We start from the raw sequence: 25,959 nt of genomic DNA, 5'->3' as shown, positions 1-25,959 counted from the left end.
GCAAAAAAAAAAAAAAAAAAAAGCAAGTTGTGAGATGTTGGGAGCGATTTTTTAAAAACATTTCAATATACACTTGACAGTTATTTCCATTCAATGTACTACAATATTTACTTGCTCAAGTACAATGTAATGACCTATTTACTAAAAATTTTTTTTTTAGAAGAGCTTTTACGGCGCTCGCAACTGCATAAGGTCATATGAGCGCCGCCAAGAGGTGGATGTCAACGGAGAAGTCATTTACTATTTGATATCACGAAAGTTGTACAATTCAGGAAGTACAAAACCCATATTTTCTTTAAGATCAACAGTGTCATTCCATTCTTTACATATTCTCTGACCTCAAACTTTTCCCTATTTACTCTGCCCAGCATCTGCAAGGATAGTCTGATCATTTCTTTTTGTTAATATTAGTGCTGGCTGTTGGATTAACAGAAAAAGCACGCACGATCATGCACCGCCCTTTAACTATCCCTGCACAGACTGCGAGCTCAAAACTTATCTCACATTTATTACCATCGTCTCTTGTCTGTCCATTTTTTTTTAAAAGTAAGAGTTTTACGGCACTTGCAACACAATAAGGTCATATAAGTGCTGAAGATTAGAGAAGTTATAAGAGAGTAATTTCTCGATTCTCGATCTTCTTCTTCTTCCTCGTTCTCGAGAAGAGAGTAAGTTACAAACATAAAAAAGAAGGAGGAGAGATCAGGACAATAGATGTTTGATAGGAAAGAAGGAGCATACTACACCAGAGCACCTGCCAACCACCCACACTTGTCTGTCCTCATATGAAGCTTCATGAATTACTCAACAAGAAATGCTGAAGCCAAGGGAGAAGCCCGCAAGCCATGCTCATCCAAGAGTGAAAATGATGAAGCTTTTAGAAGTTTAATTAAAATGTGGCAAACTCTTTTTTTTTTCCTTGGCCCACAGTGGTCTCATTGGCCATAGCAAAAGCTACAAGTCATTCAAATCCTCATTTCCTCTATCCCTCTTTTAGAAATATTCTCTTCTGCCAATGTATTGGTCATCTTCAGACAAATATCCTCGAACCATTATTATCATTGTCAACGAAAAAAAGAGGTACATTAAATGCTTATTTCCACACACCACTAAAAGTCCTTGAACAATATATATATATATATAACATATATATATATATATATAACCCTTTCTTCTTTTAAGAACTTGAACACTAGTTCAGTTTAGTAAGCGTTTTACGGTGCTCCCAACTGCATAAGTTGAACACTAGATTTCATTTCCACAAGACTCTTCGACACAAAGAGATGCCAAGTCTACAACAAGTTCTCAGACACGATCTGAAGACAGCACAAGGATTCCTCTACCACTGCGTAGTGGCTGTTCTTGTTATGTGAATTAACTAACACAAAGAAAGATACAGACCCATTACGAGTAGCGTTCAGTCATTACCATAGGACTGACAGCATCAGGATAAGAAGAACATTTCTAATATTTTGTGTATATATACACGTAGGCTTATATATGATATACCAAGTTCACAACGTATAACACTGAGACACTGAAAGATAAACGTTGAACAAAAAAAAATTGAAACATACACAAATTATGAATACAATGTAGCTGCTTTCCCTTCCTCGTGTTTTAAATAATGTACATATATATATATATATCTCAGTATATATATATACAAGTCACACATGATATAACTTTACAAAGCCGCTTTCTGATTGCAAATTGTAAAAAAAAGTTCAAGAGAAGGAAAGTTCAAGTAAAAAAAAAAACCTCCACCAGTCCAAGACGTGCCTAAGGGAACAATTTGATCCCGAGGGCAAAGGTCACCCATGTCGAAACAACAACGTTACAACTGGTTGAAAAGTAATAAACAGTACGTCAAACCAGACCCTCTATCTCGCTACTGCTATAGTATCTTTCTCTGTAATGTCGTTATCATGCTGAATGTCATGAGTTGTATCTAACACGGGTAAATCGATCACCAACTCTAACATTTGAGAAAAGTGCTTTACTGAAGAGTATGAACAAAAAAAGGCTTTCAAAAGTCTCCCTTTTCTAATTAGCGAACAAACAAACAAAATGTACTGCAATCACAGCGCTAGAAAACAGAGACTTTTGAAAAGCTGCAGAGGCATACTCAACCATGTTCAGTTACACACTGGGTAAAAAAACTCAGATAAAAAAGCTCCAGCAATAATTTTTCAGAAATGCCGTTTAACTTCGAAAACAACTTCCTAAAAAAACTATCCTTCTTCTACATTCTCAACTAATGATAATTATGATTATAATTTCCGCCTGAGGTGTTTTGCGGTATTTGAGTCAGCCTCCAAGATGATCGAGTCTTACATATGAAAGACTGGCATCCATTCAAACCGTCAAAATATGGAAAATCTTGCTTAGAAATACACTTTATTCCACTGCAGAATGACTTATTTCAAAGGAATCAATGAATGAATAAAACTCAAAGGCTTACCAAAAATTTGCTGTAAGTTTTAAGTCCGAAATATTTTCTTATAGGCGTAACAACTACGTAATTAACACTATGGTCTAAAGTGAGTGTTGCAAGATGCATCGTTTTAGTGAAAATAGCTTTGATTTAGTTAAATTATAAGCTCACACACTATCAACGTTTTAAGAATGGAATATTCTACCAATACGTGTATTTGTAATCAATGCTGCATCCTAATACGAAAATAAATCACACAAAAAATAGAAGGCCTAGTAGTTGGCAGTTGTCACAACTGTAGTGCAAATGTAGTGCAAGGGGCTCATAAAAAGGGAGAAATAAAAAAAAAAAAACACAAACCAAGTGAGGCTGAAATCACAACACGCACACAACACAACACAACGCGCATACAACACAACACAACGCGCATACAACACAACAACGCGGTGCCACCCTCCACCACTGTACTGACGGACCCCTTGACAGTTCCCACCACAAGGAGGGGAGAGAAAAAAACAAGGGGTGTTGTTACAACGCTAACGAGAAAGGGAATAAACATTACTGAAGATTTTACTTTTATCGCAAGTGAAGTTGTCACAACGTTAACGACGAGAAGGGCCATGAACTTCACTGAAGATTTTACTTCTTCGATCCCACTTATAGATCATGAACAAGAACTAAGCATGTTTGGTGAGGGCGGGGGGGGGGGGGGGGGGGGGGGGGTGTTCATATAATGTTTACAACAGAGAAAATCAACTTTAGACTTTTTAATGGATCACTTATAATGTTTCTCATATTGTTTTATTTCACTTCATTTTGAACAAATTTATCTTTCAATCCGCTCTGGCTTTCAGTAAAATTATGCAAAGCCCTTCCTATTACCCCTCCCCCCCCCCCTTTTTTTTTCTTCTTCAGAATACTGATACAATGCATCATGTGAAAAATTACTTATCAGACAAACAAAAGAGATTAAAAACAAAGCATTAGTAAATTTGTCACTTGGCAAGTCCATTAGATTTAGTTTAAAAGTACCACATCAATATCTACAGCGATGAATTAATTGACTACAGATAAGAAAAGAAAATTTTTTTAAAAATAAAAAAATTAAAGAATTCCATGCATCACATGCTCACAGACTTAACTTTCTAAAATCCTTTTTTCCCCCTCATTCTTAAAAAAAAAATTTAGGCAGATATTGATTCTGAATTCTTTTCTTGTGGCTTTGTGCCTGACACAATGACGTAGAATGGTAAACTAACTGACAAAAGAGAACTACTTATCTCATAGAAACAAAACTTCCCACACGAAGATACTATAAACACCTTGGACCACTGACAGGAGAGGGGGAGGGTGTGTGGGGAGGAGGAGGGGTCAGGGGGAGGGGCGGGGCGGGGCTTGGAATACAGGGGGGGAGGGTGACACAATTGTTTCAAAAGAACCAACAAAAAGAACTGGGTAGGCAAGGACAGAAACTCCACGGCAATAGGTGAGAAAGTCGGGGGCCACCAACCTGCTGTTTCAAGGACACGGGCTGCCATAGACAGATCAAGCAAAAACATAAGGGACTGAGTACACGAACAACTCGGAAAAGGAAGGAAAAAAACAATTCTTTTTACATTATAAGTGTTTTCGGATGAAGAAAAAAACAATTGTTTTTACATTATAAGTGTTTTCGGATGAAAAAAAAAACAATGGTTTTTTCATGTATAAGTGTTTTCCGAAGATGAAGAAAAAACCAATTGTTTTTACATTATAAGTGTTTTCGGATGAAAAAAAAACAATGGTTTTTTCATGTATAAGTGTTTTCCGAAGATGAAGAAAAAACCAATTGTTTTTACAAGTATATAAGTGTTTTCGGATGAAGAAAAAAACAATAATTGTTTTTACAAGTATATAAGTGTTTTCGGATGAAGAAAAAAACAATAATAGTTTTTACGTGTATAAGTGTTTTCGGATGAAAAAAAAAAATTGTTTTTACATGTATAAGTGTTTTCGGAAGATGAAGAAAAAAACCAATAGTTTTTACATTATAAGTGTTTTCGGGTGAAGAAAAAAACAATGGTTTTTACATGTATAAGAGTTTTTGGATGAAGAAAAAAACAATTGTTTTTACATGTATAAGAGTTTTCGGATGAAGAAAAAAACATTGTTTTTACATTATAAGTGTTTTCGGATGAAGAAAAAACAATAATTTTTACATTATAAGTGTTTTCGGATGAAGAAAAAAACAATTGTTTTTTACATGTATAAGAGTTTTCGAAAGAAGAAAAAAAACCAATTGTTTTTATATGTATAAGTGTTTTCAGATGAAGGAAAAAACCAACTGTTTTTACATGTATAAGTGTTTTTTTCAACCCCCATTGACACAATTTAGACAATCTAATTAAGAGGCGGGCTTCTGACCCTGCCTGTCACAACCAACATGGGCTGAGAAGAATACAACATCCCAGCAGAAAGACTAGACTGAGATACTCAAATAAAACTTCTCCCCACTCAGGAATCAAACCTGGATCTCCTGGGTGTGAGAATGAAACACCTAATTGTATGCTACACCACAGACACCTTCTTCACAAATCTTGACAATTCCAAAAGACAGTCAGCGCTTTCACTTCTGTGATGTGCGTCTCCAATAAAATAATAATAATAATAAAAGTAATAATAATGGTAATAGTAATAAATAGCATTTGAAGAGCATTGGGGAAAAACAACGATAGTCACAAACAAGAAATTATGAGGGTGCCAATTTGAAAAGCTTGCGGACTCAAAACGTCATATTTGTTTGACTGGTGGTTTATTGTTAAGTGTTGTTGAATGGGAAATCTAATAACAATAATCAACTAACAGTTGAACAGAAATACAGTTATGAGTCAACAAGCGTTCAAAATTGACACCCTCACAATTTTCAGTTTGAGACTAAGGTCGTTTTCCCCCCATGGTCTTCATTTGTATAGTGCATACCCCCGCTGACAGCAAGCTCTATGCAGTTTACACTACCGGTATATTATATGGGTAAACTCATACGTACACACTCATAAAAATAGCTTTTACACTTAACAATACATGTACGCATGGAGACTAATAAATGGTCGCTTTTAAGGGCAAGCGGGCTAACCCAGATTTCGGGGGTTTCCAGAAATCTTGACCTACACCAAAAGCGGGCATTGCCCTACCTATAGGAGAAGTTTGGTTTCATTGGTGTGTATATTTGTTTGGTTCTAGTTCTAGAGAAAACTCTCCTTGTCTTTTGAAGAAACTGAAAAAGGGGCAAAAATTTTACATTCAATTTTCTCAAAACATCATTTTTCAGGATAGCCCCCTTGTGCTTAAAAGCGACCACATGTGACCTTTACACTCTCACTCAGGCATGTAAGTGCGTGCACGCCCACACACACACACTCACATACGCACTCACACACACAGAGAAATAAACATCCAGTCATTTTCATCAATAACATTTTAAAGGTACGCCATGGCGTCACACCGGAGAAAAGAATGGCACAGCTGAGAAGGGACACAACAGAGGTCACAGATAGACAGACAGACAGACAGACAGACAGACAGACAGACAGACAGACAGACAGACAGACAGTCAGACAGACAGACAGGAAAAGTACGCCTGAAGCAGTGAGCTTGCCTTCACTTTGCAGAAGTTATCAGGCACATGATGTGAGCTACGGTGCTCACACGATGAAGGAGCAGGGGAGAGAGTGGAGCCTTTAGTTTATTTTTAGTTGAGGCTTTACGGCGTTCGCAACTGCATAAGGTCACATGACCACCAAGGTGTGAATGTCAACAGAGAAGTACTTACAGGGAGTCAGACTTACTCTGCTCACCCCTCTAGCCTCAACAGCACTAAGTCTGCTTCGACTATAAAGACACCCCGGAAATAGCGGGTCACAAGAGTGTGACAAACATACAAAAGAAGTAGAGGAAAAATGACAATAGTAAGGATTCAGAAAGAAAAAGCAGCAGTTTCCTGTTGTAGATCAGGCACAGTTATGAGAATGACATTGATGAATCAGCCCATTTATAATTCTACTGTGCATGAACGAGAAATGTCCCCCCCCCTTTGAGAATGGCCTAAAGACACTTCAGTCTGTGGAACCGCCTCGGGGGTTACTCACAGAATAATTCATAAGCAGGGGAGAGGGAGTGACCAACAGAACATCTTGTGTGAAGCAGTAACGGAGAACACAGTTACATTTACACACAGAAAAAGCATTAACTTGTTTGGTACATTTGTATTTATAAATATATTCCGAGTAACAGTTCAGTGTGGTATATTGTTAGGGCTATATTCGTCACCAAGAGTTGAGACCAATAAAAAGGAAGTACCACCTTCTTATGTACCTGCGAAAGGATATAATTTATTATGGAGCTAAGTCAAAGTTACTGCTTAAAGCATGATAGAAAAATGTTTTATATATGACAAAGAGTCACAAAGAATGTATTGATGAACCTTCACTGGATCGGTTTTTGACTGTCACTAAAGTGTTTTAAAATTTTGATAACGCTTTCAAATCCGAAGAGTAAAACAGCAAATATATCGTACATCCTTTCTATCTCACCGTACACTTTAACATGCTGTGACAAATACAGGGGGCCTATTGATTTTTTCTCTCAATGAACAATAGTAGTCATAGAATGCTGTTACTTACGAGATAAAACACAGACTTTGAACGGGGAAAAAGCCGATTTATAAAATCAAAACAGTTCTGGACCAACGACTTTACAATTCTAGGAGTATTTTTCCTAACAAGAGTGTTTAACTGTGAGATTTTAGAAAAGAGAAGCCGTCATATGAGCTTGTCCACAGACTCTTTCCATCTCAGAAGAACATTTCAAGTTTTTCTTCTACCATAACTTCAGCAAAAGAGACAAATTGCTAGCACTCATGATATCTATTTGAGTGCAAGACTCTTTCTTTCTTTCTTTCTTTTCTCTGTGCATGAATGTGTTTTTGTGTGTGAGCGTGTGTGTGTGTGTGTGAGCGTGTGTGTGTGTGTGAGCGTGTGTGTGTGTGTGTGTGTGTGTGTGTGTGTGTGTGTGTGTGTGTGTGTGAGTGCATGTGGCTTGTTAGATAAAGCTATGGGAAAGAGAGAAATATAAAAATATTTTAGAAAGAATGCGCTATCATTAGAAAAAAAAAGAGAGAGAAAAGATAACTTTTATAAATAATATTGCAGTCAAAATTGACTTCGAAAGGTACAATTTAGATACGTACTGCTAATCAAAACCTCCACCAGCTTTTCTCATCAATTAATTCTCGCTGAAGCAGCCAGAGAAAACGTACAAACCAAAAATTACTCAAATAAAAAAAAATATATAAAAAAGTAAATGTGAAAATATTTCAAACGTCAGTGGAAACAAGAAGAAAAACTTAATGAAGGAAGCTGGTAATGAAAGCACAAGAAGGTTAAGTAAGTAACTGCTTCATTAGAAGTGTCGCCATGGAGACCAGTAGAACACTAAAGTGAAGAGTCACCACTACTACTGATTTCTCAACAAAGATGGGTGGCCATCTGGGATAATTTCGGCTGCACCATGACTATAAGGTAAACTAATAGAAGAAAGCAGAATGAGATGGATGGACAGAAGAGAAAATGTGTTTTATTTTATCAGTTCGCGACCTCAGTACTTTCTTGTCGTATCTCCATTTTTTTTTTAAGCAGTGAAAAAAGTTCATAACAAAGAGTGAGCTTAAGAAGAAGTCACATTTTCACTGTTAACAAAAAATGGAGATAGGACGAGAAAGCTCTGTGGTCTTGAGTCGTTACTGAGGAAGGAAGACATCATGGTGCTACAACCGTAGCTGGAGGCGACAACACTACCATAAAGAAGCAGAATGAGAGAATGTGAAGGAAACAAAGAGAAAAACGTGGTTTACTCTCGGTGCTTCGTCTTCCAACTTACGAGCTGTTGTTCACGGCCGCACGGGAAAGTAAAAGTGGGAAAAAAAAAGAAGATAATTCCCAAATGTGTCATGGAGATGTTCAGTAACAGGGTTAATTCCAAGAGATAAATTAAAAAAAAAAAAAAAAAAAAAAAAAAAAAATACAACCATTTAAAAAAAACCTCCAAAAACCACAACCGGTCCTTACAGAAGTATAACTTAGTTTAAAACCAGGACAGTTTTTATAGAGGTGATACCATTAAGGTAAAACATAAATATGTTCACACATGAATACATAAATCACACATACACACACTAGCACTCTCTCATGTATATTTTCAAATACAATCAGACAAGTACATGTATAAAGAAAAATACCCCCCCCCCCCTCCCCTCCCCTCAAAACACAAACACACTCCTTTAAGACGCACCACACTCATACACACACACACACACACACACACAGAGACACACACATACTCACCTTTAAGACACACACACACCTTTAACACACACACACAGTAATCTTTTTAAAATCAAAATATTAACGACACACAGCAACTATGTGTCACAATTAAAGAAAAAAATAATGGCATCCACTTATTGTCAGAAACAACAGTAATACAACGTAAATTTTATCTAAGAACAAATATCTAGACAAAGTTAATCACATGCGTCTGTGCTGGGACATTTTCATGGTTTAAAACGACATTTCTCTTTAAAAATAACATGTTTCAACACATAAATTAAGAGCATTAGCCATTTGACATTAGATTTTCTTTCACACTAACATCTCTTACTTAGTCTTTCCCTTGTGACAAAATACAATCATGGAAGATTGTTTAACGTTCCCATCAACATTATTAAGGTCATTATAGGAGGCTGGCTGCTTTGAGCGTGTCATTCAAGGCTGACAATGGAAGTGTGGGATACTTCGCCGCAGCAGAAAAACTGAGATTCTTGATCTTGATCAAAATCAAATATTTTCTTCACACAAAGACCAAACTTACGTCTTCAGTATGCAAGAAGGTGGGTCTAACCATTGTACCAAACACCAGTTCTGACCTGTACTCAAACACATACATACACATATATGCACGCTCTCTTTCTCTCTCGCATGCACATACATACACGCAAACACACACTCCCTCTCTCTTTCTCTCTCATACCCTCTCTCTTTCTCTCTCAAAAAACACACTCTCTCTCTCACACCAACAAACACACACACAAAAACACACACACACTCTCTCTCTCACACTAACACACACAAAAACAAACACACGCTCTCTCTCTCACACACACACACTACCTCACTCTCACACACACACACACTACCTCACCAACCCCTCCCCCCACCACCACCACCAGTCTCTGTCACACCACACAGATGTCCGGGAACCTACCATAGAGTCCTTTGTGTTGGGGACGTGGTGCTGGATGTCCTTGATGGAGCCAATCAGGAACGGGATCCTCTGGTCCAACACCTGGAACCATCACAAAAATACTCACGATAAAATATCATGTTAGGAAAGTACTTTGGATGCAACCCGGGAAGAGAAAAACCAAAGACAACCCCCCCCCCCCCCCCCCCACAAGTAAGCCACTGAGAATGTCGAAATGTAACAAGGGACTTGAACCAGAAACTTCAGTATACAAGGCAAGCACTTTATAAGGAGGAGGAGGAGGAGGAGGAGGAGGAGGAGGAGGAGGAGGAGGAGGAGGAGGAGGAGGAGGAGGAGGAGGAGGAGCACCAGCAGCAGCAGCAGCAGAAGAAAAAGAAGAAGAAGAAGAAGAAAAAGAAGAAGAAAAAGAAGAAGAAGAAAAAGAAGAAGAAGAAAAAGAAGAAGAAAAAGAAGAAGAAGAAAAAGAAGAAGAAGAAAAAGAAGAAGAAGAAAAAGAAGAAGAAGAAAAAGAAGAAGAAAAAGAAGAAGAAGAAAAAGAAGAAGAAGAAAAAGAAGAAGAAAAAGAAGAAGAAGACTTTTCATCCTCGGTTGCCGTCAAGTGTCGGGGAGAGATGCAGTTTTATATGGTGAGAAATATTATCGCTCCTATCAACACTACCACATTATTTTAAAAGCAGGACCTCCTAGTTTAACGTCTATCTCCAAAAGGACCAAGGCCAACTCTGCGGCAGGACAAAATTTTTAAAAGTTTTTTTTCGTAAAAGTGGCAAAAGTGGGAACGGCTGGGTATAAATAGTTTGGCGAGCCCTGCCATAAATCATCAACACCACAAAAATGGGGATTGTCTGTCTTTCCTGTCCCAAACACACACACATTTCAACCTCAGTGCTTTCTTGTCGTACCTCCATTTTTTAAAACATTGATGAAAATGTGACTTCCTCTTAATAAGTTCACTCTTTGTTATGAACTGTTTTCACTGTTTAAAAAAAAAGGAGATAGGACAAGAGAGCACTGAGGTCACGACAAGAAAGCACTGAGGTCACGACACACGCTACACCTACGTCATTCAGGGCCTCCTGGGCCAGGGATCGGAACGCCAGCAAGATACCAATCCTGGTCATCCTCATGAGCAGCACGTCAGCGTCTGCAGGGAGAGAAAAACATACCTCGGCGTGAGCGACATCTTTCTTAGGCAGTTTGTCATATACAGTAAAATCCTGATAGCGCAAACTTCTCAAGTGGCGATATACAGTAAAATCCTGATAACGCAAACTTCTCAAGTGGCGATATACAGTAAAATCCTGATAACGCAAACTTCTCCAGTGGCGATATACAGTAAAATCTTGATAACGCAAACTTCTCAAGTGGCGATATACAGTAAAATGGTCATTTAGTGTAGGGAAAGGGTAAGACAGACAGACAGACAGACAGACAGACAGACAGACAGACAGACAGACAGACAGACAGACAGACAGACAGACAGAAAGAATAGAGGGTAAGAAGAGAAGAAGGAACTACCAGTGGCTCCCCCCCACCCCCCACCCTTGGTCAAGTGACCTTACAAGTTTGCAACAAAAATCTCATCAAGCATTTGGTGACAAGAGACAGCTCATGAAGAGGAGACAACTGAAGGGGTGAGGTTGGGGTGAGTAGGAGAGGGGGGGGGGGGGGCTGACGCGGGGCTGATGGTACATAAAGGAACTTAGAGTATACCTGGTGGTAGTTATAAACTTGGGAAGTGGCTAGGGTGGGAAATACGTAGTAATGAGATAAATATTTAGAGAGAGAGAGTGATCTTCTTTTGATCAGAACACAATGTACTGATTATATATGTTACTGTTGTACTGTAAAGCGCTCACAACCCGGTGTCTTTTAATTAATCAAGGTTGAGGGCTATATAAATGCCATATATTTAGTCCACTGTGGGAACAGGTGGGTGGGGGGTGGGGAGGGGGGTTGGGGAGTTGGAGGTTGGGGGTGGGGGACACGGCGTGGGAGATGGGCACGAACTCAGCTGAGTTCTATTTTTATATTTGATCGTTTACGTAGGGAGAGGAGAGTATATAGGAAGAGGATATTGTGAATCTTAAATTGTGAGTTCATGATCAATGATTTTACACACAATAAAATTGTTCACATAACAAAATGGCGTAAAAAAAGGGATCGTTGGCGAACAGTTTAAATGTTTTAAGCCCAGAAAGGAAAGTTTTCCACAAGACAGAAAAAACCCTGACACCTGTTCCATTCTTTTAAAAATTGCACCTACATTACGTATCTTTTCTTGCTTTTTTTTGCATTTAGAATTTGAATTGTGACAAAATATTTTATAAACAAATGCAACCGATATCGCAGATTAATCAAGAAACTGCAATTTTTTTTAAAAGTTCAAAATGTTGGGCTTAGAACATCTAAACAGCTAGTAGACGATATATACAGTGCAACCTCTCTATAACGACCTTCGATACAACGACATCCTCTGTATAGTAACATGACGCCCAGGTCCCCATTTTTTCCTTATACATCATTAGTAATATTTTGGGTTGCCTCTCTGTGATGACAACTCTCTAGAACTATAACGACATTTTTTTCTGGTCCCGACGATGTCGTTATAGAGAAGCTGCATTATACAAACATTGGGATTTTAAAAAAATGGGAATACATCCATGACCACCTGCAGCAGCGGCAAGAGCTGCCAACTTCTCCCGACAAAAAACCCCCAACAAGAAATAAAAAAAGAAACCAGACCAGAGCAAAATTTTTGGTGAAAGCTCAAACCAAATTAAAAATCAAAAACTGTAAAATGTAGGTGTCTTTACACCCCCATCAATATGATTTAGAAACCCGATAAACACCAACATAGAAGGTGGAGATAAATCAAAAGACAAATGTACAACAACAATGTCTTAGAGTATCCAACAAAGAACTGCACACAACTGTATTTAAAAAAGAACATTTTACCAGCATTTTTACTTTTCTTCTATTCAGTGTATTTATAGTGTCAAAATGGGTCAATGTGTCTCATTAAGCCACAATTTCACCAATCTTTGACGTTAGAGTCAACTTATAAGACAAGATAAGATAGGATGTTGATTTTAAAACACCCCTTTCATCACAGCGCAATAAGTTTTGGGGAAAGAAGATATTCATAAATCAGGACACAAGTCAAATCTCATCAAGCCTTAAAATATATATACATGTACGATAATCTCTTGCTGGCAGTACCACTGCTGCAGAGATTGACACAGGAAATAAAATTATACCGCTCAGAATCAACTCATATTTCGTATTTGTAAAACATACTGCTCAGAATCAACTCATATTTCATATTCGTAAAACATACTGCTTAGATTTAAACTCGTATTTCATATTTGTAAAACATACTGCTAAGAATAAACTCATATTTCATATGTGAAAAACATATAGTTAAGTAAAAGCTCTATTTCATATAATATATCCGTGTGCGCAAAGGAGAAAGAAATGCAGCGTGAGCAGCTACAGTGTCAGATTTGCCTCACAGTGCATGAGGAAGGCGCACAATAAGCAAACGAAACAATCTATTCTAAAGTCAAAGTGGAATGAGCAAAGCTGGGAAAGGAAATAAAGCCGCCTGTCTTGTGTATGCTGTAATGACAAAGGAAAAAAATGGAAATACAAAAGGGGAAAAAATGCTCCCAAATAAAACCCTAACATGCTTTTTTTTGTTTTGTTTGAGTACAGAGAAGCCACATTGACACAATAGCATAGTCATTTGTTTTTTTGTTTGTCTGTTTGTTTGTTTGTTTGAGAAAAGACAAACCACATTGAAACAAAAGCATAGTCATCTGTTTGTTTGTTTGTTTGTTTGTTTGTTCATTTGAGAAAAGAGAAGCCACATCGAAACAATAGCATAGTCATTTGGTTGTTTGTTTGTTTATTAGTTTGTTTGTTTGTTTGTTTGAGAAAAGAGAAGCCACATCGACACACCAGCATAGTCATTTGGTTGTTCATTTGTTTGTTTGTTTGTTTGTTTGAGAAAAGAGAAGCCACATTGACACAACAGCATAGTCATTTGGCGCAGGGGAAAAAACAATACCGAGGAAAAACTGCTGGGGAAAAGCAATTGCAATACAGAGAGACAGAAACATCAAACAACATAGAGAAAGAAATGAAGAAGGACTAACCAACAATTGGCGCCCTTCAACTATCTGCCCCCGTCATGCCCACAGACAAAACTTACGTTGTCAAAACTCAAATCGATCAATTAAAAAAAAAACAATATCAGAAATAAATATCTATGAAAAAAACCGCTGAAGAAACTAATACTGAACTACGAACTTCAGATCGTGACTTTGTCTACGATAGAAACTTAAGCAGGAACAGTCAAGAAATTATTTGTGTCAGGCAATGAAATTGTGCAACACATCATATTACTATGTGGCATTGTGGCGAAATTAGAACCTCGTCAATATAATTACTAATGACATCGGAGGATTTGACATTTTCCGCCCGCTGGGCAATTTTTTATTGTTTTATTTTTCTGATTTTTTATTTATTTATTTATTTTTCTATTTTTTAAAATTTGATTATTATTATTTTATTTTCTAAATTTTTTTTTTTTTTTTTTTTTTGGGGGGGGGGGGGGGGGGGGGGGGTCAATAGCTTTTATGTCCATTTAAATATACATTTATGTGTGGATTTTTACAGAAAAACGATAAAAGGCACACACAAAAATGCAAATTTGCAGTTTCCAAGGACACTCAAGCTTTGAAAATCACCGACTTTTATTGCTATTTTCTCCCTAATTTCATCTGTAACACCAAGCAGCTCCTCCATTCCTATATATCTCCACTAAACTTTTCTTCAAGATAGACGGGTATTTTTTTTTTCATCAAAGGCAAAAAAAATGAACATGCTTTGAGATGAAACCAATAACCCCATATGCCCCCAAATCGACGAGAGCCCGATTCCATCGTGACGTGACACAATTATGTATTAATTGCAAACAGCGACATAACACCCCCCCCTCCCCTTGCCCACCTTCTTAAACCACCAAAGCCTACAAATCTTATTGATCCACAAAAATCGGCTTTAACAATAATAATGTACATCATTTTTATAGCGCCCACACCTGTGTGAACAGAGCTCTAGGCGCCTTGAAAGTTCTCTTGAACATTTCTCTCTCCTCCCAATAGATTACTAGTTAAATTAATTACCAAAGCATACACATTAAGTAACCACAATTTTTTAAAAAAGCACCAAGAAAAAAATTAGAAGTTAAAAAATGCAAGAAAAATAACTAACGTCTACCTTTCCTTTTAAAATATTTCATTAAAAAATTTATGTAAAAAACCCCCCCAAAAAACTCCCAAAAAACCCAACCAGACATGAACGGAGCGAATGTAACTATTTTACGCTCCCCATTCACACATCAAAGACATAAAAGAGTTCATGCAAAGAAAAAGAGTGAAGAAGCATTAAAAAAAGAGCTGTGCGTATTGAATCAACGACAAAGCAGGCAGGGGATGCAGAATTTACTGCGAAGAATTAAACAAGCTGTAGAAGGAAAAAATACAACAACGTAAGACAAGAATGAAAAAAAATGCAAATACATTCCAGCACAAATAAGAAGAAATTTTTTTTTGAAGCTACAAGTTGCAAGGATAAGAATTGGGGAACAGGGAGGGTGGAGGGAAGGAGGGGAGGAGGAAGAAATTTTTGAGGATGATGAGCTAACTAACCATGCAATTGTCATGCTTTCAGACTTAGGGTTGGACCACTGAGAGTGCGGGGGAGGGGGGAGGGATTTATTGTCGGCCAGCTGTTTCAATGTACAAAGTCCAAAATTGTGAAAATTGTCTTTACAGAAGTTTCTTATGCTACGGTATTGGTTCCACGTGCTCAACAAATATCTGTCCCCCTGGTTTTATGCACCCCGCATAATTTAGCAAAATTTGATCATTTTTTGCACAATTTCAGATTTTTTTCCTTTATCAGTCTTTGTTGAAATTAACAGAATCGCATAATTTCACATTTTTGGGCTCAGTTTGCATAATGTCAGAATTTTTCTTGCATGAAACCGCGGGGACAGAAATATTCTGTTTTAAATTCAAATTCAAAATTTTGAAGAAAAAAAAAAAGCAAACCCCCCCCCCCCCCCCCCCCCCCCCATAATGTACGAAGAATTGTTCAAAGAATATAACAGATTTGTTCTCTCTCCGCGTAAAACTTTTGCTTTTCAGGACTCCGTACATTTGACCAGCTTGCCGACAGTATATATATATATCCTGTTGTTAGCCGACTTGACAGGAACAACTTACCACACGGAGCATTCTTGTACGGAGCTTGTAAAGAACAAAAATCATGGCAATTGTTAGCACTATCACCAGCTACACATTTGTGTTTAGTTTTAGTAAGAGTTTAACGGCACTTGCAACACAATAAGGTCATATTGTAAGTGCCGAAGACTAGAGGTGTTACAAGAGAGTAACAAACGCAAAAAAAGAAGGAGGAGAGATAAGGATGATAGATGTTTGATAGGAAAGAAGGAGCAATTAAACCACACCAGAGCATCCGCCAACCACCCACTGCTACATATTTGTGGGACGGAAATATATGAATGACAACTTCTGAGTGTGTAACTGGCTGTCACACTGTATGTCCCAAGCACAGTCAACAGCTACATAGTTGTTGGAAGAATTAGAAATATATGAATGACAACTTTTGAGTGTGTAACTGGCTGCCACACTGTATTCCCCCACAAGACCTGGACAAGGGATTGTAAAGTACGCGCTAGCAAAACTAGTTATTGTGCAGTCATAAAAGTAAAATGCTTCAATTAGAAAGGCAACAAAACTATAAATGAGAACTGCATACTCTAGACCTCGCTTATTCCAGCACTGACTCACTAGCAACGGCGGTTCTAGAAAAGAAACCACCCTGGTCCACAGAATCGTCGGTCGAATTTGACGACCTTCTACTGGTGCAACCTTGTCCTACCCATGCCGAGGGTAGGATAGATTCTTTTCAAAGATAACTTTCATAGCTAAAAGCTTTTTAGTTTTAGTAAGAGTTTTACTTACGGCACTTTCAACACAATAAGGTCGTATAAGTGCTGAAGAACAATAAGGTCAATCAGTGCAGAAGATTAGAGGTGTTACAAGAGAGCAACAAACACAAAAAAAGAAGGAGAGGGGAGATAAGGACCACAGACGTTTGATAGGAAAGAAGGAGCAAACCACACCAGAGCACCCGCCAACCACCCACTAAAAGCTTTTTGTATTAAACAAGTCCATTTTTCGTCTAATTTTCTTCTCCTTCCACTCTTAAGCTTTCGACTGTATTCCCATTCACCATGCGGTTTCCACACTGTTCCCCCAGGGACATCACAGGCTAGCCTACACACACACAATAAATGCTATGAGCTAATCATGATGGTCAGTAAATGTTTTACAGCTCTTGCAACACATTAAGGTCAAATAAGTGCCGAAGATTAGAGGTGATACAAGAGAGTAACATACACAAAAAAGAAGGAGAGACCAGACTACCAAACAGCAAAGACAGTCACAACAAAATTGATAAGACATTTTCCTGTGGACAAAAACCATGCACTAGCATTCGAAGCAAAGAAAAGAGAGTAGCCGATAATCCTGACATGATCATTAAAAAAAAAAAAATTTTTTTTAAAATACCATTTTGGCACAAAACGTGTAAATCCATTTCGTGGCATAAACACTAGCAAATTGTTACCCTTGAAAGTAGTAATTTTTGGGACTTGCATACTTTGTAACAGTTATCATTGGTACAAATATATATAATTCCACCACCCAGACTGGTAACTCTCCAAACAGTTCAATGCAATACCACAACACGAGTAAGTAATATCCGCAATATCTAAATATCATAATTGAAATACAACCATTATGACCTCAAACACACACACAACAGAAATTTGGCAAAACTTCTGCTGTGTGTGTTTGAGGTCTGAGCCATTAGTAGGTTTTGTTAAAATCTACGGGTGAATATGTGACTGTTCTATATGGTTTTTGAATACACATGCGAGACGATGCAAGAGGCATGGCATGAATGCCGAACAAGGAGCAAAACTATCATCATGAAATAAGAAAGAATCTCAGAGTACAGAGATACGAAATAGAAAAAGAATCTCTGAGAATAGACAGAGCTGGAGACAGAAGGGAAGTTTCATAAATGACAAAGCAGCCACAGAGAGAGACAAAGAGATGCATGGCAAAGACTAAGACTAAGACAAGAGCCAGACTCATCAGCCTTGTTGCGGAGAATTGGGGACCACTGCGAACCACGTAACTCAAAAAATGTCCTTTAGATTTGGATAAAATTCCTAGTATTCTTCTCAAAAAGAACACCGCTTGAAGGCTACAAGAGAAGACATAAGTGCTCCAAGGCCTGTAATCAAAACACTCCTGAATCAATCAGTACCAAATGGCCACCTCAGAATTACAAAGTTCTATCTACTCAGTACCTAGTTTTGACAAATTTGAAGTAAAACATTTTGGTTTCACAAAATCTCAAGCTTTTTCAAATACAATTCTTAGAACATCTCGATAACGACTCCGAATAATCTTACGATTTTGAAATTGATCGAGCTCACAAAGCATTTGACATCTGATCTCGTGGCCTTGGTAACTCAAAACGTCCAAAAATGTCAAAACTTTGTAATTCTGAGGTAGCGAAAAACTGGGGAGTGTGGGGAGGTTGTCTCAGAACGCAGCTCCCCAATTTAAAAAGTAACCCATTAACCCTCTTAGCACCATAAATGGTCGCTTTTAAGGACAAGCGGGCTAACCCAGATTTCGGGAGTTTCCAGAAATCTTGACCTACACCAAAAGTGGACATTGCCCTACCTATAGGAGAAGTTTGGTTCTATTGGTGTGAATATTGTTTGGTTATAGAGAAAACTCCTCTCCTTGTCTTTTAAAGAAACTGAACTAGGGGCAAAAACTTTACCTTCTATTTTCTCAAAACAGCATTTTTTGGGATAGCCCCATTGCGCTTAAAAGCGACAAAATAAGTCAGCAGGTCAGCACAGCAGAACTAAAATGGCTGCAAGCTGATAGCTTCCCAGGACCAAATTTTATTTCCGCGTTTTTCAGAGGTTTAGGGGGCGAAGCAAAGACATTGCTTTTGTTTTTTATTTAAGCAGCGTATTTTAATGAAATTTCCTATACAAAGACCCAGGACGTCAGCATCTAAATTTAGAGTGGAATGTTCTTATTTCTAAGCCTTCACTAAGGGCGGGTGTGTCTGGCCAGTAAAAGCCGGTGTGGCTCTACAGCCGAAAAGCCTGTAAAAGCAAGTATGGCAACAAGACGGAAAGGCCGGCGGTTTAGGCCCGTACGGCTCAAAAAAGGGTCAAGCAACAAGAATTATGCACTGCATCCAGGCCAAATCAACAAATTATCTTGAAGAGCCTAATTTGCTACAATTCTAGCCTCTGCTGATACAATACATTTCTTTTGTTGTTTTAGTAGAGGTTCAGGCACAGTATGAGCATGACACTGATGAATCAGTCCATTTACAATTCTACTGTGCATTATAACATGTAATTAATCAACAAGTAGTTGTCTTGGACAGGTTTGACTGTAGGAAAAAAACTACATAGACAGGTCATCGCCTCAGCAGAACTATTTAGCCCAAAGTGCCTCTTTACTTCAGCATACTTTGGACAAAATAGTTCTGAGGTCACAGTTTTGTTTAAGTAGAGGTTTTACGGCGTTCGCAACTGCATAAGGTCATATGAGCGCCAAGGGGTGACAGTGACAAGGTCACTGCGATGGATCAACACACAAGCATGTACGCATGCATAAAAAGGGACTCGCATCTGTTTTACATCGGTACACAAGGTAGGTCTATAAGGAGACCTGAGAAGTGACGCACGACACGTGTAGCAACCGGACAAAATGAGTCACTCGTCACACTCAGCTGTTTCGAGATATTGGAAAAAAAAATCCACCTTTTCAAAACTGTTTGTTTCCGACTTCCTAACTCCAAGTGAGTATAACTTTGGAACTAAACCAGCTAGACCGATACAGTTTTCACCCACTTGTATGGCTAGAACCCTTCTTTTATATGATATCCACAGTATTACAATATTTAATAATAATAATAATAACAGTGATAATAATGATAATCATGATAATAATAATACTCATCATAATCATCATCATCATCATTCTGAATGATTCTTAGTGTTCCATGGTCTGCTGGGGTAATAATAATATAGTGTAAAGCGCATAGAGCTTACTTTCGAGTGGGGACATGCGCTATACAAATGCTATTTATTTATTTATTGATTCATCTATCTATCATCATCATAAATTTCATTTAAATTGCCCATTTTCATCTCGACGAGATGCTCAATGCGCATCATGTGACATGTGACTCCTTCCATCCCGTTGCTATACAATAAAATTCGTCGCAGTTGTCACCAAAAAGCAGACACAACAAACTCAGCCTACGTCCTACGGGGGTAACTTACTCATGAGCTTGCGCACCAGTTCCCTCATGACCTCCGGCTTGTCGAAGCTGCTCCTCAACTGAATCAACGTCTCCTTGTTCTGCACCACAAGTTTCTGACAAATACACAAAACATACGATTGAGAATTAATAGAACAGAAACCTCACTTCACGTAAATAACCCTCTAGTACCCATAAAAAGTTTCTCACAAATACACAAACATAGAGAGAAAGAAAAAGAGAGAGGAAGACAGAGAGAAAAAAGGAGAAAGAGAGGGCAGGAGAGAAAGAGGGAAAGGAGGACAGAGAGAGAGAGAGAGAGAGAGAGAGAGAGAGAGAGAGAGAGAGAGAGAGAGAGACAGAGAGACAGACAGACAGACAGACAGACAGACAGACAGACAGACAGACAGAGAGAGAGAGAGTGGGGGGGGGAGGGAGGGAGGGAAAAGAGAAACATAAGTCATCAAGATCAGGATGGGGTGATGAAAACATCAACAGACGCGGGACAAGAAAACCGTGCTACAAACTCACCTTGATTTCATCCACTTGGGTGGCTATGTTGAGCATAAGCCTCTCCCCCATATACTTCATGCCGTATGGACCAATCAGCTCTGCCAGAGCCCGCAGTTCTGAAATATACACATCATTCGTACACACGTCAAAGAAGGGAAAATGTAGGCTACACAGCATTTTATACGTCAACGAAGACAAAATATATATATCGACACCCTTGTGATAAGACCTGTTAACTCTAGTGGAGTATATTTTACAGGACAGGCAAAAAAACAAAAAAATTAAGTGTTACGATGTGGTAGAATCAGGCGCTCGTCAATTTTTGGGCATATAGAGTTATTGGTACTATCTCAAAGCTTGTTCATTAGTTTTGCATATGGTAAGAAAAAAAAAATACCCATCTATCTGGAATAGAAGTTGAGACATTTGCGATTGAAGGAGGTGGGGTTTGCCTGGTGTGAGAAGTCAAATTGGCAAGAAAATGGCTGCCAGAGTCTGGCGACTACCAAAGCTTGAGTGTCCTTGAAAACTGGAAATTTACATTTTTGCGTCTTTAATCAATGTTTTTCTATAAAAATTCACACAGAAATGCGCTTATAGAAGGACATCAAAGGTTTTTAAAATTTTATTATAGTAGAGAGTTTTACGGCGCCGTTGAAACGTCTGCAATGACCAACAACGACTCACCAGTGAGGTCTGCGTACTCCTCGGCCGCCAGCATGGGCCCGTCTCCCTGGGCGACCGTGACAAACGCTTTGCGGCTAGGTGAGTACACGATTTGTCCGGGGTTACACGCCACTCGCATCAGGAGCACTTCCAGGTACCTGAGATGACCAGCAGGATTTTATTTCACAATTTCTGGTTTGTTTTAGTAACAGGGATGCCAAATGACTTTTTGTTAAAAAAAACCCTGAAAATGAGACATCTCACCTAAAACGAACCTTGTAAAGTTTTTAAATGAGCAAACAAACAAAAATCTCTCTTGGCAAGTGTAAGAAAAAAACCCCGGAAAAAAGCCGGAAAAACGGGAGATTTGGCATCCCTGTAGTAAGAGTGTTACGGCACATGCAACACAATAAGGTCATACAAATGCCAAAGATAGATAGGTGGTGTCACAAGAGAGTAACAAAACACAAAAAAGGAGGATAGATAAGAGTGAGAGATGTTTGATAGGAAAGAAGGTGCAAACCACACCAGAGCACCTGCCAACCACCAACAAGGACAGATAAGGACAACAGATGTTTGAAAGCAAACCACACGAGAGCACCCACCAACCACCCACTGCAAGGAAAAGTTAAGACCAACAGACAGAAAAACAAGAGAGCAACAGAGGGAAAGGAAGAATTCAGAGCTACCAACAACCCACACACCGACCACTCGAAATATGAGACTTCGTGCAAACTTTCGGATCTTTTGGTGACATTGCAAAGATGGCTCCTCTCGGGAGCGGGACGGGAGGGTGCCCGCCTCGTGACTCAAAAGAGCAGAGGAATGTACGACTGATATAATTTGGACAATTAACTACGAATTAGTTACTGTAGCCACTTTTAGTTGGGTCCATTGTTGTACCTGGATGAGTAATTACATAAAAAAAAAAAAAAACAACCCCCAGTGCACATTTTGTTGGTACTACTAAACAAAAAAAAGCGCCAGTTGATAGAAATGGGTGGGAAATTAAAACAAAATATTTACATATAACCCTATCCGTACATCGTGTTTAACTATCGTGTCCATACGACGTGGGGAACTCTGTGCCACCACTTAACCCTATCCGTACATCATGTTTTACTATCGTATCCATACGATGTGGTGAACTCTGTGCCACCACTTTACCCTATCCGTACGTCGTGTTTTACTATCATATCCATACGATGTGGGGAACTCTGTGCCACCACTTTCCAAAGAGGAAATTTACTCGTTAATCCGATCCATACCCTTTGCATAGCAGTCTGTCAAAATGATTTTTTGAGAAATACTGGAAGTTTCAAAGAGATCTTCGTACTAGAAGTATTCTAAAATGTGAAAAATCCAACCTCGGGGGTACAAAATGACCCTAGGGCGTACGGATAGGGTTTTAAAAAACCAAAAACCCAACCCACACACACAGAGAAAACAAGCCCTGTCCACTGACCAGTGCGTGTAGTTGTGTGTGATAGTTTTCTCTCCCTGTGCGTCGGCCGGCTGGGTCTGCATGGGCAGGACATTGTTAAACACACGCACAATGTCAATGTGGACTGGGGAACGGAAAACATGCAGAACATTGAGTAGTATTCAAAATATTGTACGTATGTACGTATGTGTGTGTGTGTGTGTGTGTGTGTATGTGTGTATGTGTATATGTGTGTATGTATGTATGTATGTATGTAGTAAACTTGATCAATGTATTCAAAATATTGTATATGTATGTATGTAGTAAACTTGATCAATGTATTCAAAATATTGTATGTATGTATAAATGTAGTAAAATTGATCAAAGTATTCAAAATATTTTGGTATGTTGTAAACTTTAACAATGTAAAGGGCCATTCCATGCAAAATGAAACTGCAGTGAATCACGTAATGTGGAGATGATAAGATGATATCCCAAAACACGTGATGCAGAGATGAAAGCCTGCTGAGAAAAATTAATTCTATTCAGCCACAGAGCCGTTTTGAATTTCGGGTTTTTTTCTGAGTTTTTTTTGGTTAAAGGCAACCTTCCTTTGACCATCCTTCCCCCCCCACATCCCCCCCTACCAAAAAAAATTAATAAATAAAAAGAAAGAATATTGGCTCTATCACCATTTATTCTTTATTCTTTCAGCAGGTCATCCCCTCTGCCTAACGTGTGTCAGTGCAGTTTCATTTTACACAGAAAGGCCCTCATTGTGCACTGAAACATGCCAGGATAATAGTGTTTTTAAAGCCTCTTTCAGCTGTCTAAGTGTTTTAATTTTTAGTTTTACGGCACTCGCAACACAATAAGGCTGTATAAGTGTCGAAGATTAGGGGCGTTACAAGAGAGTAATCAACACAGAAAAAGGTTGGGAGATCAGGGCGATAGATGTTTGATGGGAAAGAAGGTGCAGACCACACCAGGGCACCCGCCAACCACCCACCGAGTAAATGTAACAGAATGCACAATCTTATTAGATATAAACAAAACAAGTCCGTGGTCTCACCATAGTTCTCGATGCTCTGCAGGACATTCATGTACGCGCGGACGCCGTTCAACAGCTCCGAGGGTTTAGCGATCTCATTGGTCTCAGCGTTGAACATCATCATGCCCACCAGAGCCCTGTCCACGAAGCAAGACGGAAAAAAACCCAACACATCCATTAGTTCTGTTTGAGTTTTAGTAGAAGTTTTACGGCGCTCGCAAAAGCATAAGGTCATATGAGCGCCAGAAGATAAGAGGTGTTACAAGAGAGTCAAAAACATTTAAAAAAGAAGAACTGGAGATAAGGACGATAGATGTTTGATAGGAAAGAAGAAGCAAACCACACCAGTGGACCCACCAACCACCTATTTGAGTAAAGATATTTTGGGTGTTTTAGTAGAGGTTTTACGGCGCTCGCAAATGCATAAGGTCATATGAGCACCAGAAGATTAGAGGTGTTACAAGAGAGTAACAAATATAAAAAAGAAATAGGGGAGATAAGGACGATAGATGTTTGATAGGAAAGAAGAAGCAAACCACACCAGAGCACCCGCCAACCACCCACTTAGGGCTGTCTGAGTTTTGAGTAAAGAGAAGCACACAGACACAATAAAGGTTATGTAGTAGGACGGAGAAGAAGCAGGACAGACAGACAGACAGAGAGAAACAACAGATGGAAAGAAAAGAAGTAGGACCTACCAGTAGCACCCTCCAACCATCCGCTTAGTGCTACAAACTATAAAACTCTTTTGCCCCAGAAGCACAGAAGACGAGCTGTTCAAAATAAGAAGTAATCAAACACAAGATATAAGACGGTCGTTGCGTCTTTTAACTCTTTATCTGTCCCCGTGGTTTTATGCACCCCGCATAATTTAACAAAATTTGATCATTTTTTTCATAATTTCTGATTATGTTCCTTTATCATGCTTTGTTCAAATTAACAGAATCGCATAATTTCACATTTGTGGGCTCAGTATGCATAATTTCATAATTTTTCTTGCATAAAACGACGGGGACAGCTTTATCTCCGGCAAGCCACTCCCAGCGGCTCCTGGTCCGAACTGCTGTGCCGGTGACAGTGGCTCAGTCACATTCCTTTACGACGACTTCGACATCAAATTACTTCTTGGCAATGGCCGAAAACAGGTCTTTTCATCGGGATTTCATTAATTAGAGGAAGAACTATCGAAATAGGCTCACGTATTTTGATTTAATGACCAGTTTAGTGACATTTTCGTTATTTTTAGATTTAGTACCAAAGCAGGGCCACCGGTATAGTGTATTCCCTTCCTCGGAGATAAAGAATTGACTCACTTGTTGAATCTGTTCTCCAGGTGTTGCAGGAAGAATTCCCTGGGCACAAAGCCGTGGTCCCACACCTGTATGACTGTGCAGTAGTTGATGGCATAGCACAGATCTGTCAGGGCCATGTGCAGCTTGTCCATCCTGATAAAGAAAGACACACACACACAATCACAGTATCGTCAACAGCATGATTGTTTAGTTGTTTGTTTTAGTAATAGTTTTACTGCACTCCCAACTCAATTAGGGTAAAGTAAGTGCCAAAGCTTAGGAGTGTTACAAGAGAATAACAAGAACGAAAAAGGAAGAGGAAGAGAGATAAGGACAAGAAAGGATAAGTTAAGATTAGTAGGCGAGACAGGACAAGATGAGATGAGATGAAACAAGGTAAGACAAGATAGGATAGGAAAAGCTAAGATAGGTCTGAGATGAGACAAAGCAAGATAAGACAAGACAAGACAAGATAGGATAGGAAAAGCTAAGATAAGTACGAGATGAGACAAAGTAAGATAAGAAAAGACAAAAGAGGAAAAGCTAAGATTAGTACAAGATGAGACAAAGCAAGATAAGACAAGACAAAGGAGGAAAAGCTAAGATTAGTAGATGATAAGATAAGATAAAACAGGCGGGAAACGTTGCGGGGGGACTGACCGCGTAAAGTTCTCTCTGTTCTTGCGTATACTCTCCACCCCAGGCTTCTCCGGCTCCTGGATCTTCTTGCTCTGTTTGTCCTTGGGCTTCTGACGCTGGCTCTGGATGATGGCTGCACTGTGCTTGGGGAGAAGCTGTTGTGGGAGGGGGT

General features: G+C 38.9%; 1 protein-coding gene across 8 annotated transcripts in view; it reads right to left on the bottom strand.

The window, feature by feature from the left end:
* Positions 1-25,959, bottom strand: part of LOC101852476 (membrane-associated protein Hem) — a 64,565-nt gene that overhangs the window by 8,557 nt on the left and 30,049 nt on the right. For 4 of the 8 annotated variants that reach the window (XM_035969962.1, XM_035969964.1, XM_035969965.1 and 1 more), the window contains exons 20-31: positions 25,809-25,942; positions 25,170-25,301; positions 23,878-23,993; positions 22,848-22,950; positions 21,404-21,540; positions 20,735-20,832; positions 20,226-20,319; positions 16,030-16,053; positions 10,795-10,877; positions 9,734-9,814; positions 8,351-8,353; positions 3,948-3,968 (exon numbers count right to left, since the gene is read on the bottom strand). In XM_035969962.1, the coding sequence (XP_035825855.1) occupies positions 3,948-3,968; positions 8,351-8,353; positions 9,734-9,814; positions 10,795-10,877; positions 16,030-16,053; positions 20,226-20,319; positions 20,735-20,832; positions 21,404-21,540; positions 22,848-22,950; positions 23,878-23,993; positions 25,170-25,301; positions 25,809-25,942 (1,026 nt within the window). The remainder of the gene's footprint in view (positions 1-3,947; positions 3,969-8,350; positions 8,354-9,733; positions 9,815-10,794; positions 10,878-16,029; positions 16,054-20,225; positions 20,320-20,734; positions 20,833-21,403; positions 21,541-22,847; positions 22,951-23,877; positions 23,994-25,169; positions 25,302-25,808; positions 25,943-25,959) is intronic. The other 4 variants (XM_013082967.2, XM_035969967.1, XM_035969966.1 and 1 more) reach the window with 4 other exon arrangements.

The sequence above is a fragment of the Aplysia californica genome, unplaced genomic scaffold, assembly GCF_000002075.1.
Source record: "Aplysia californica isolate F4 #8 unplaced genomic scaffold, AplCal3.0 scaffold00202, whole genome shotgun sequence".
NCBI classification, from domain to species: Eukaryota; Metazoa; Mollusca; class Gastropoda; order Aplysiida; family Aplysiidae; genus Aplysia; species Aplysia californica.
This window is presented reverse-complemented; position numbering and strand designations above follow the sequence as displayed.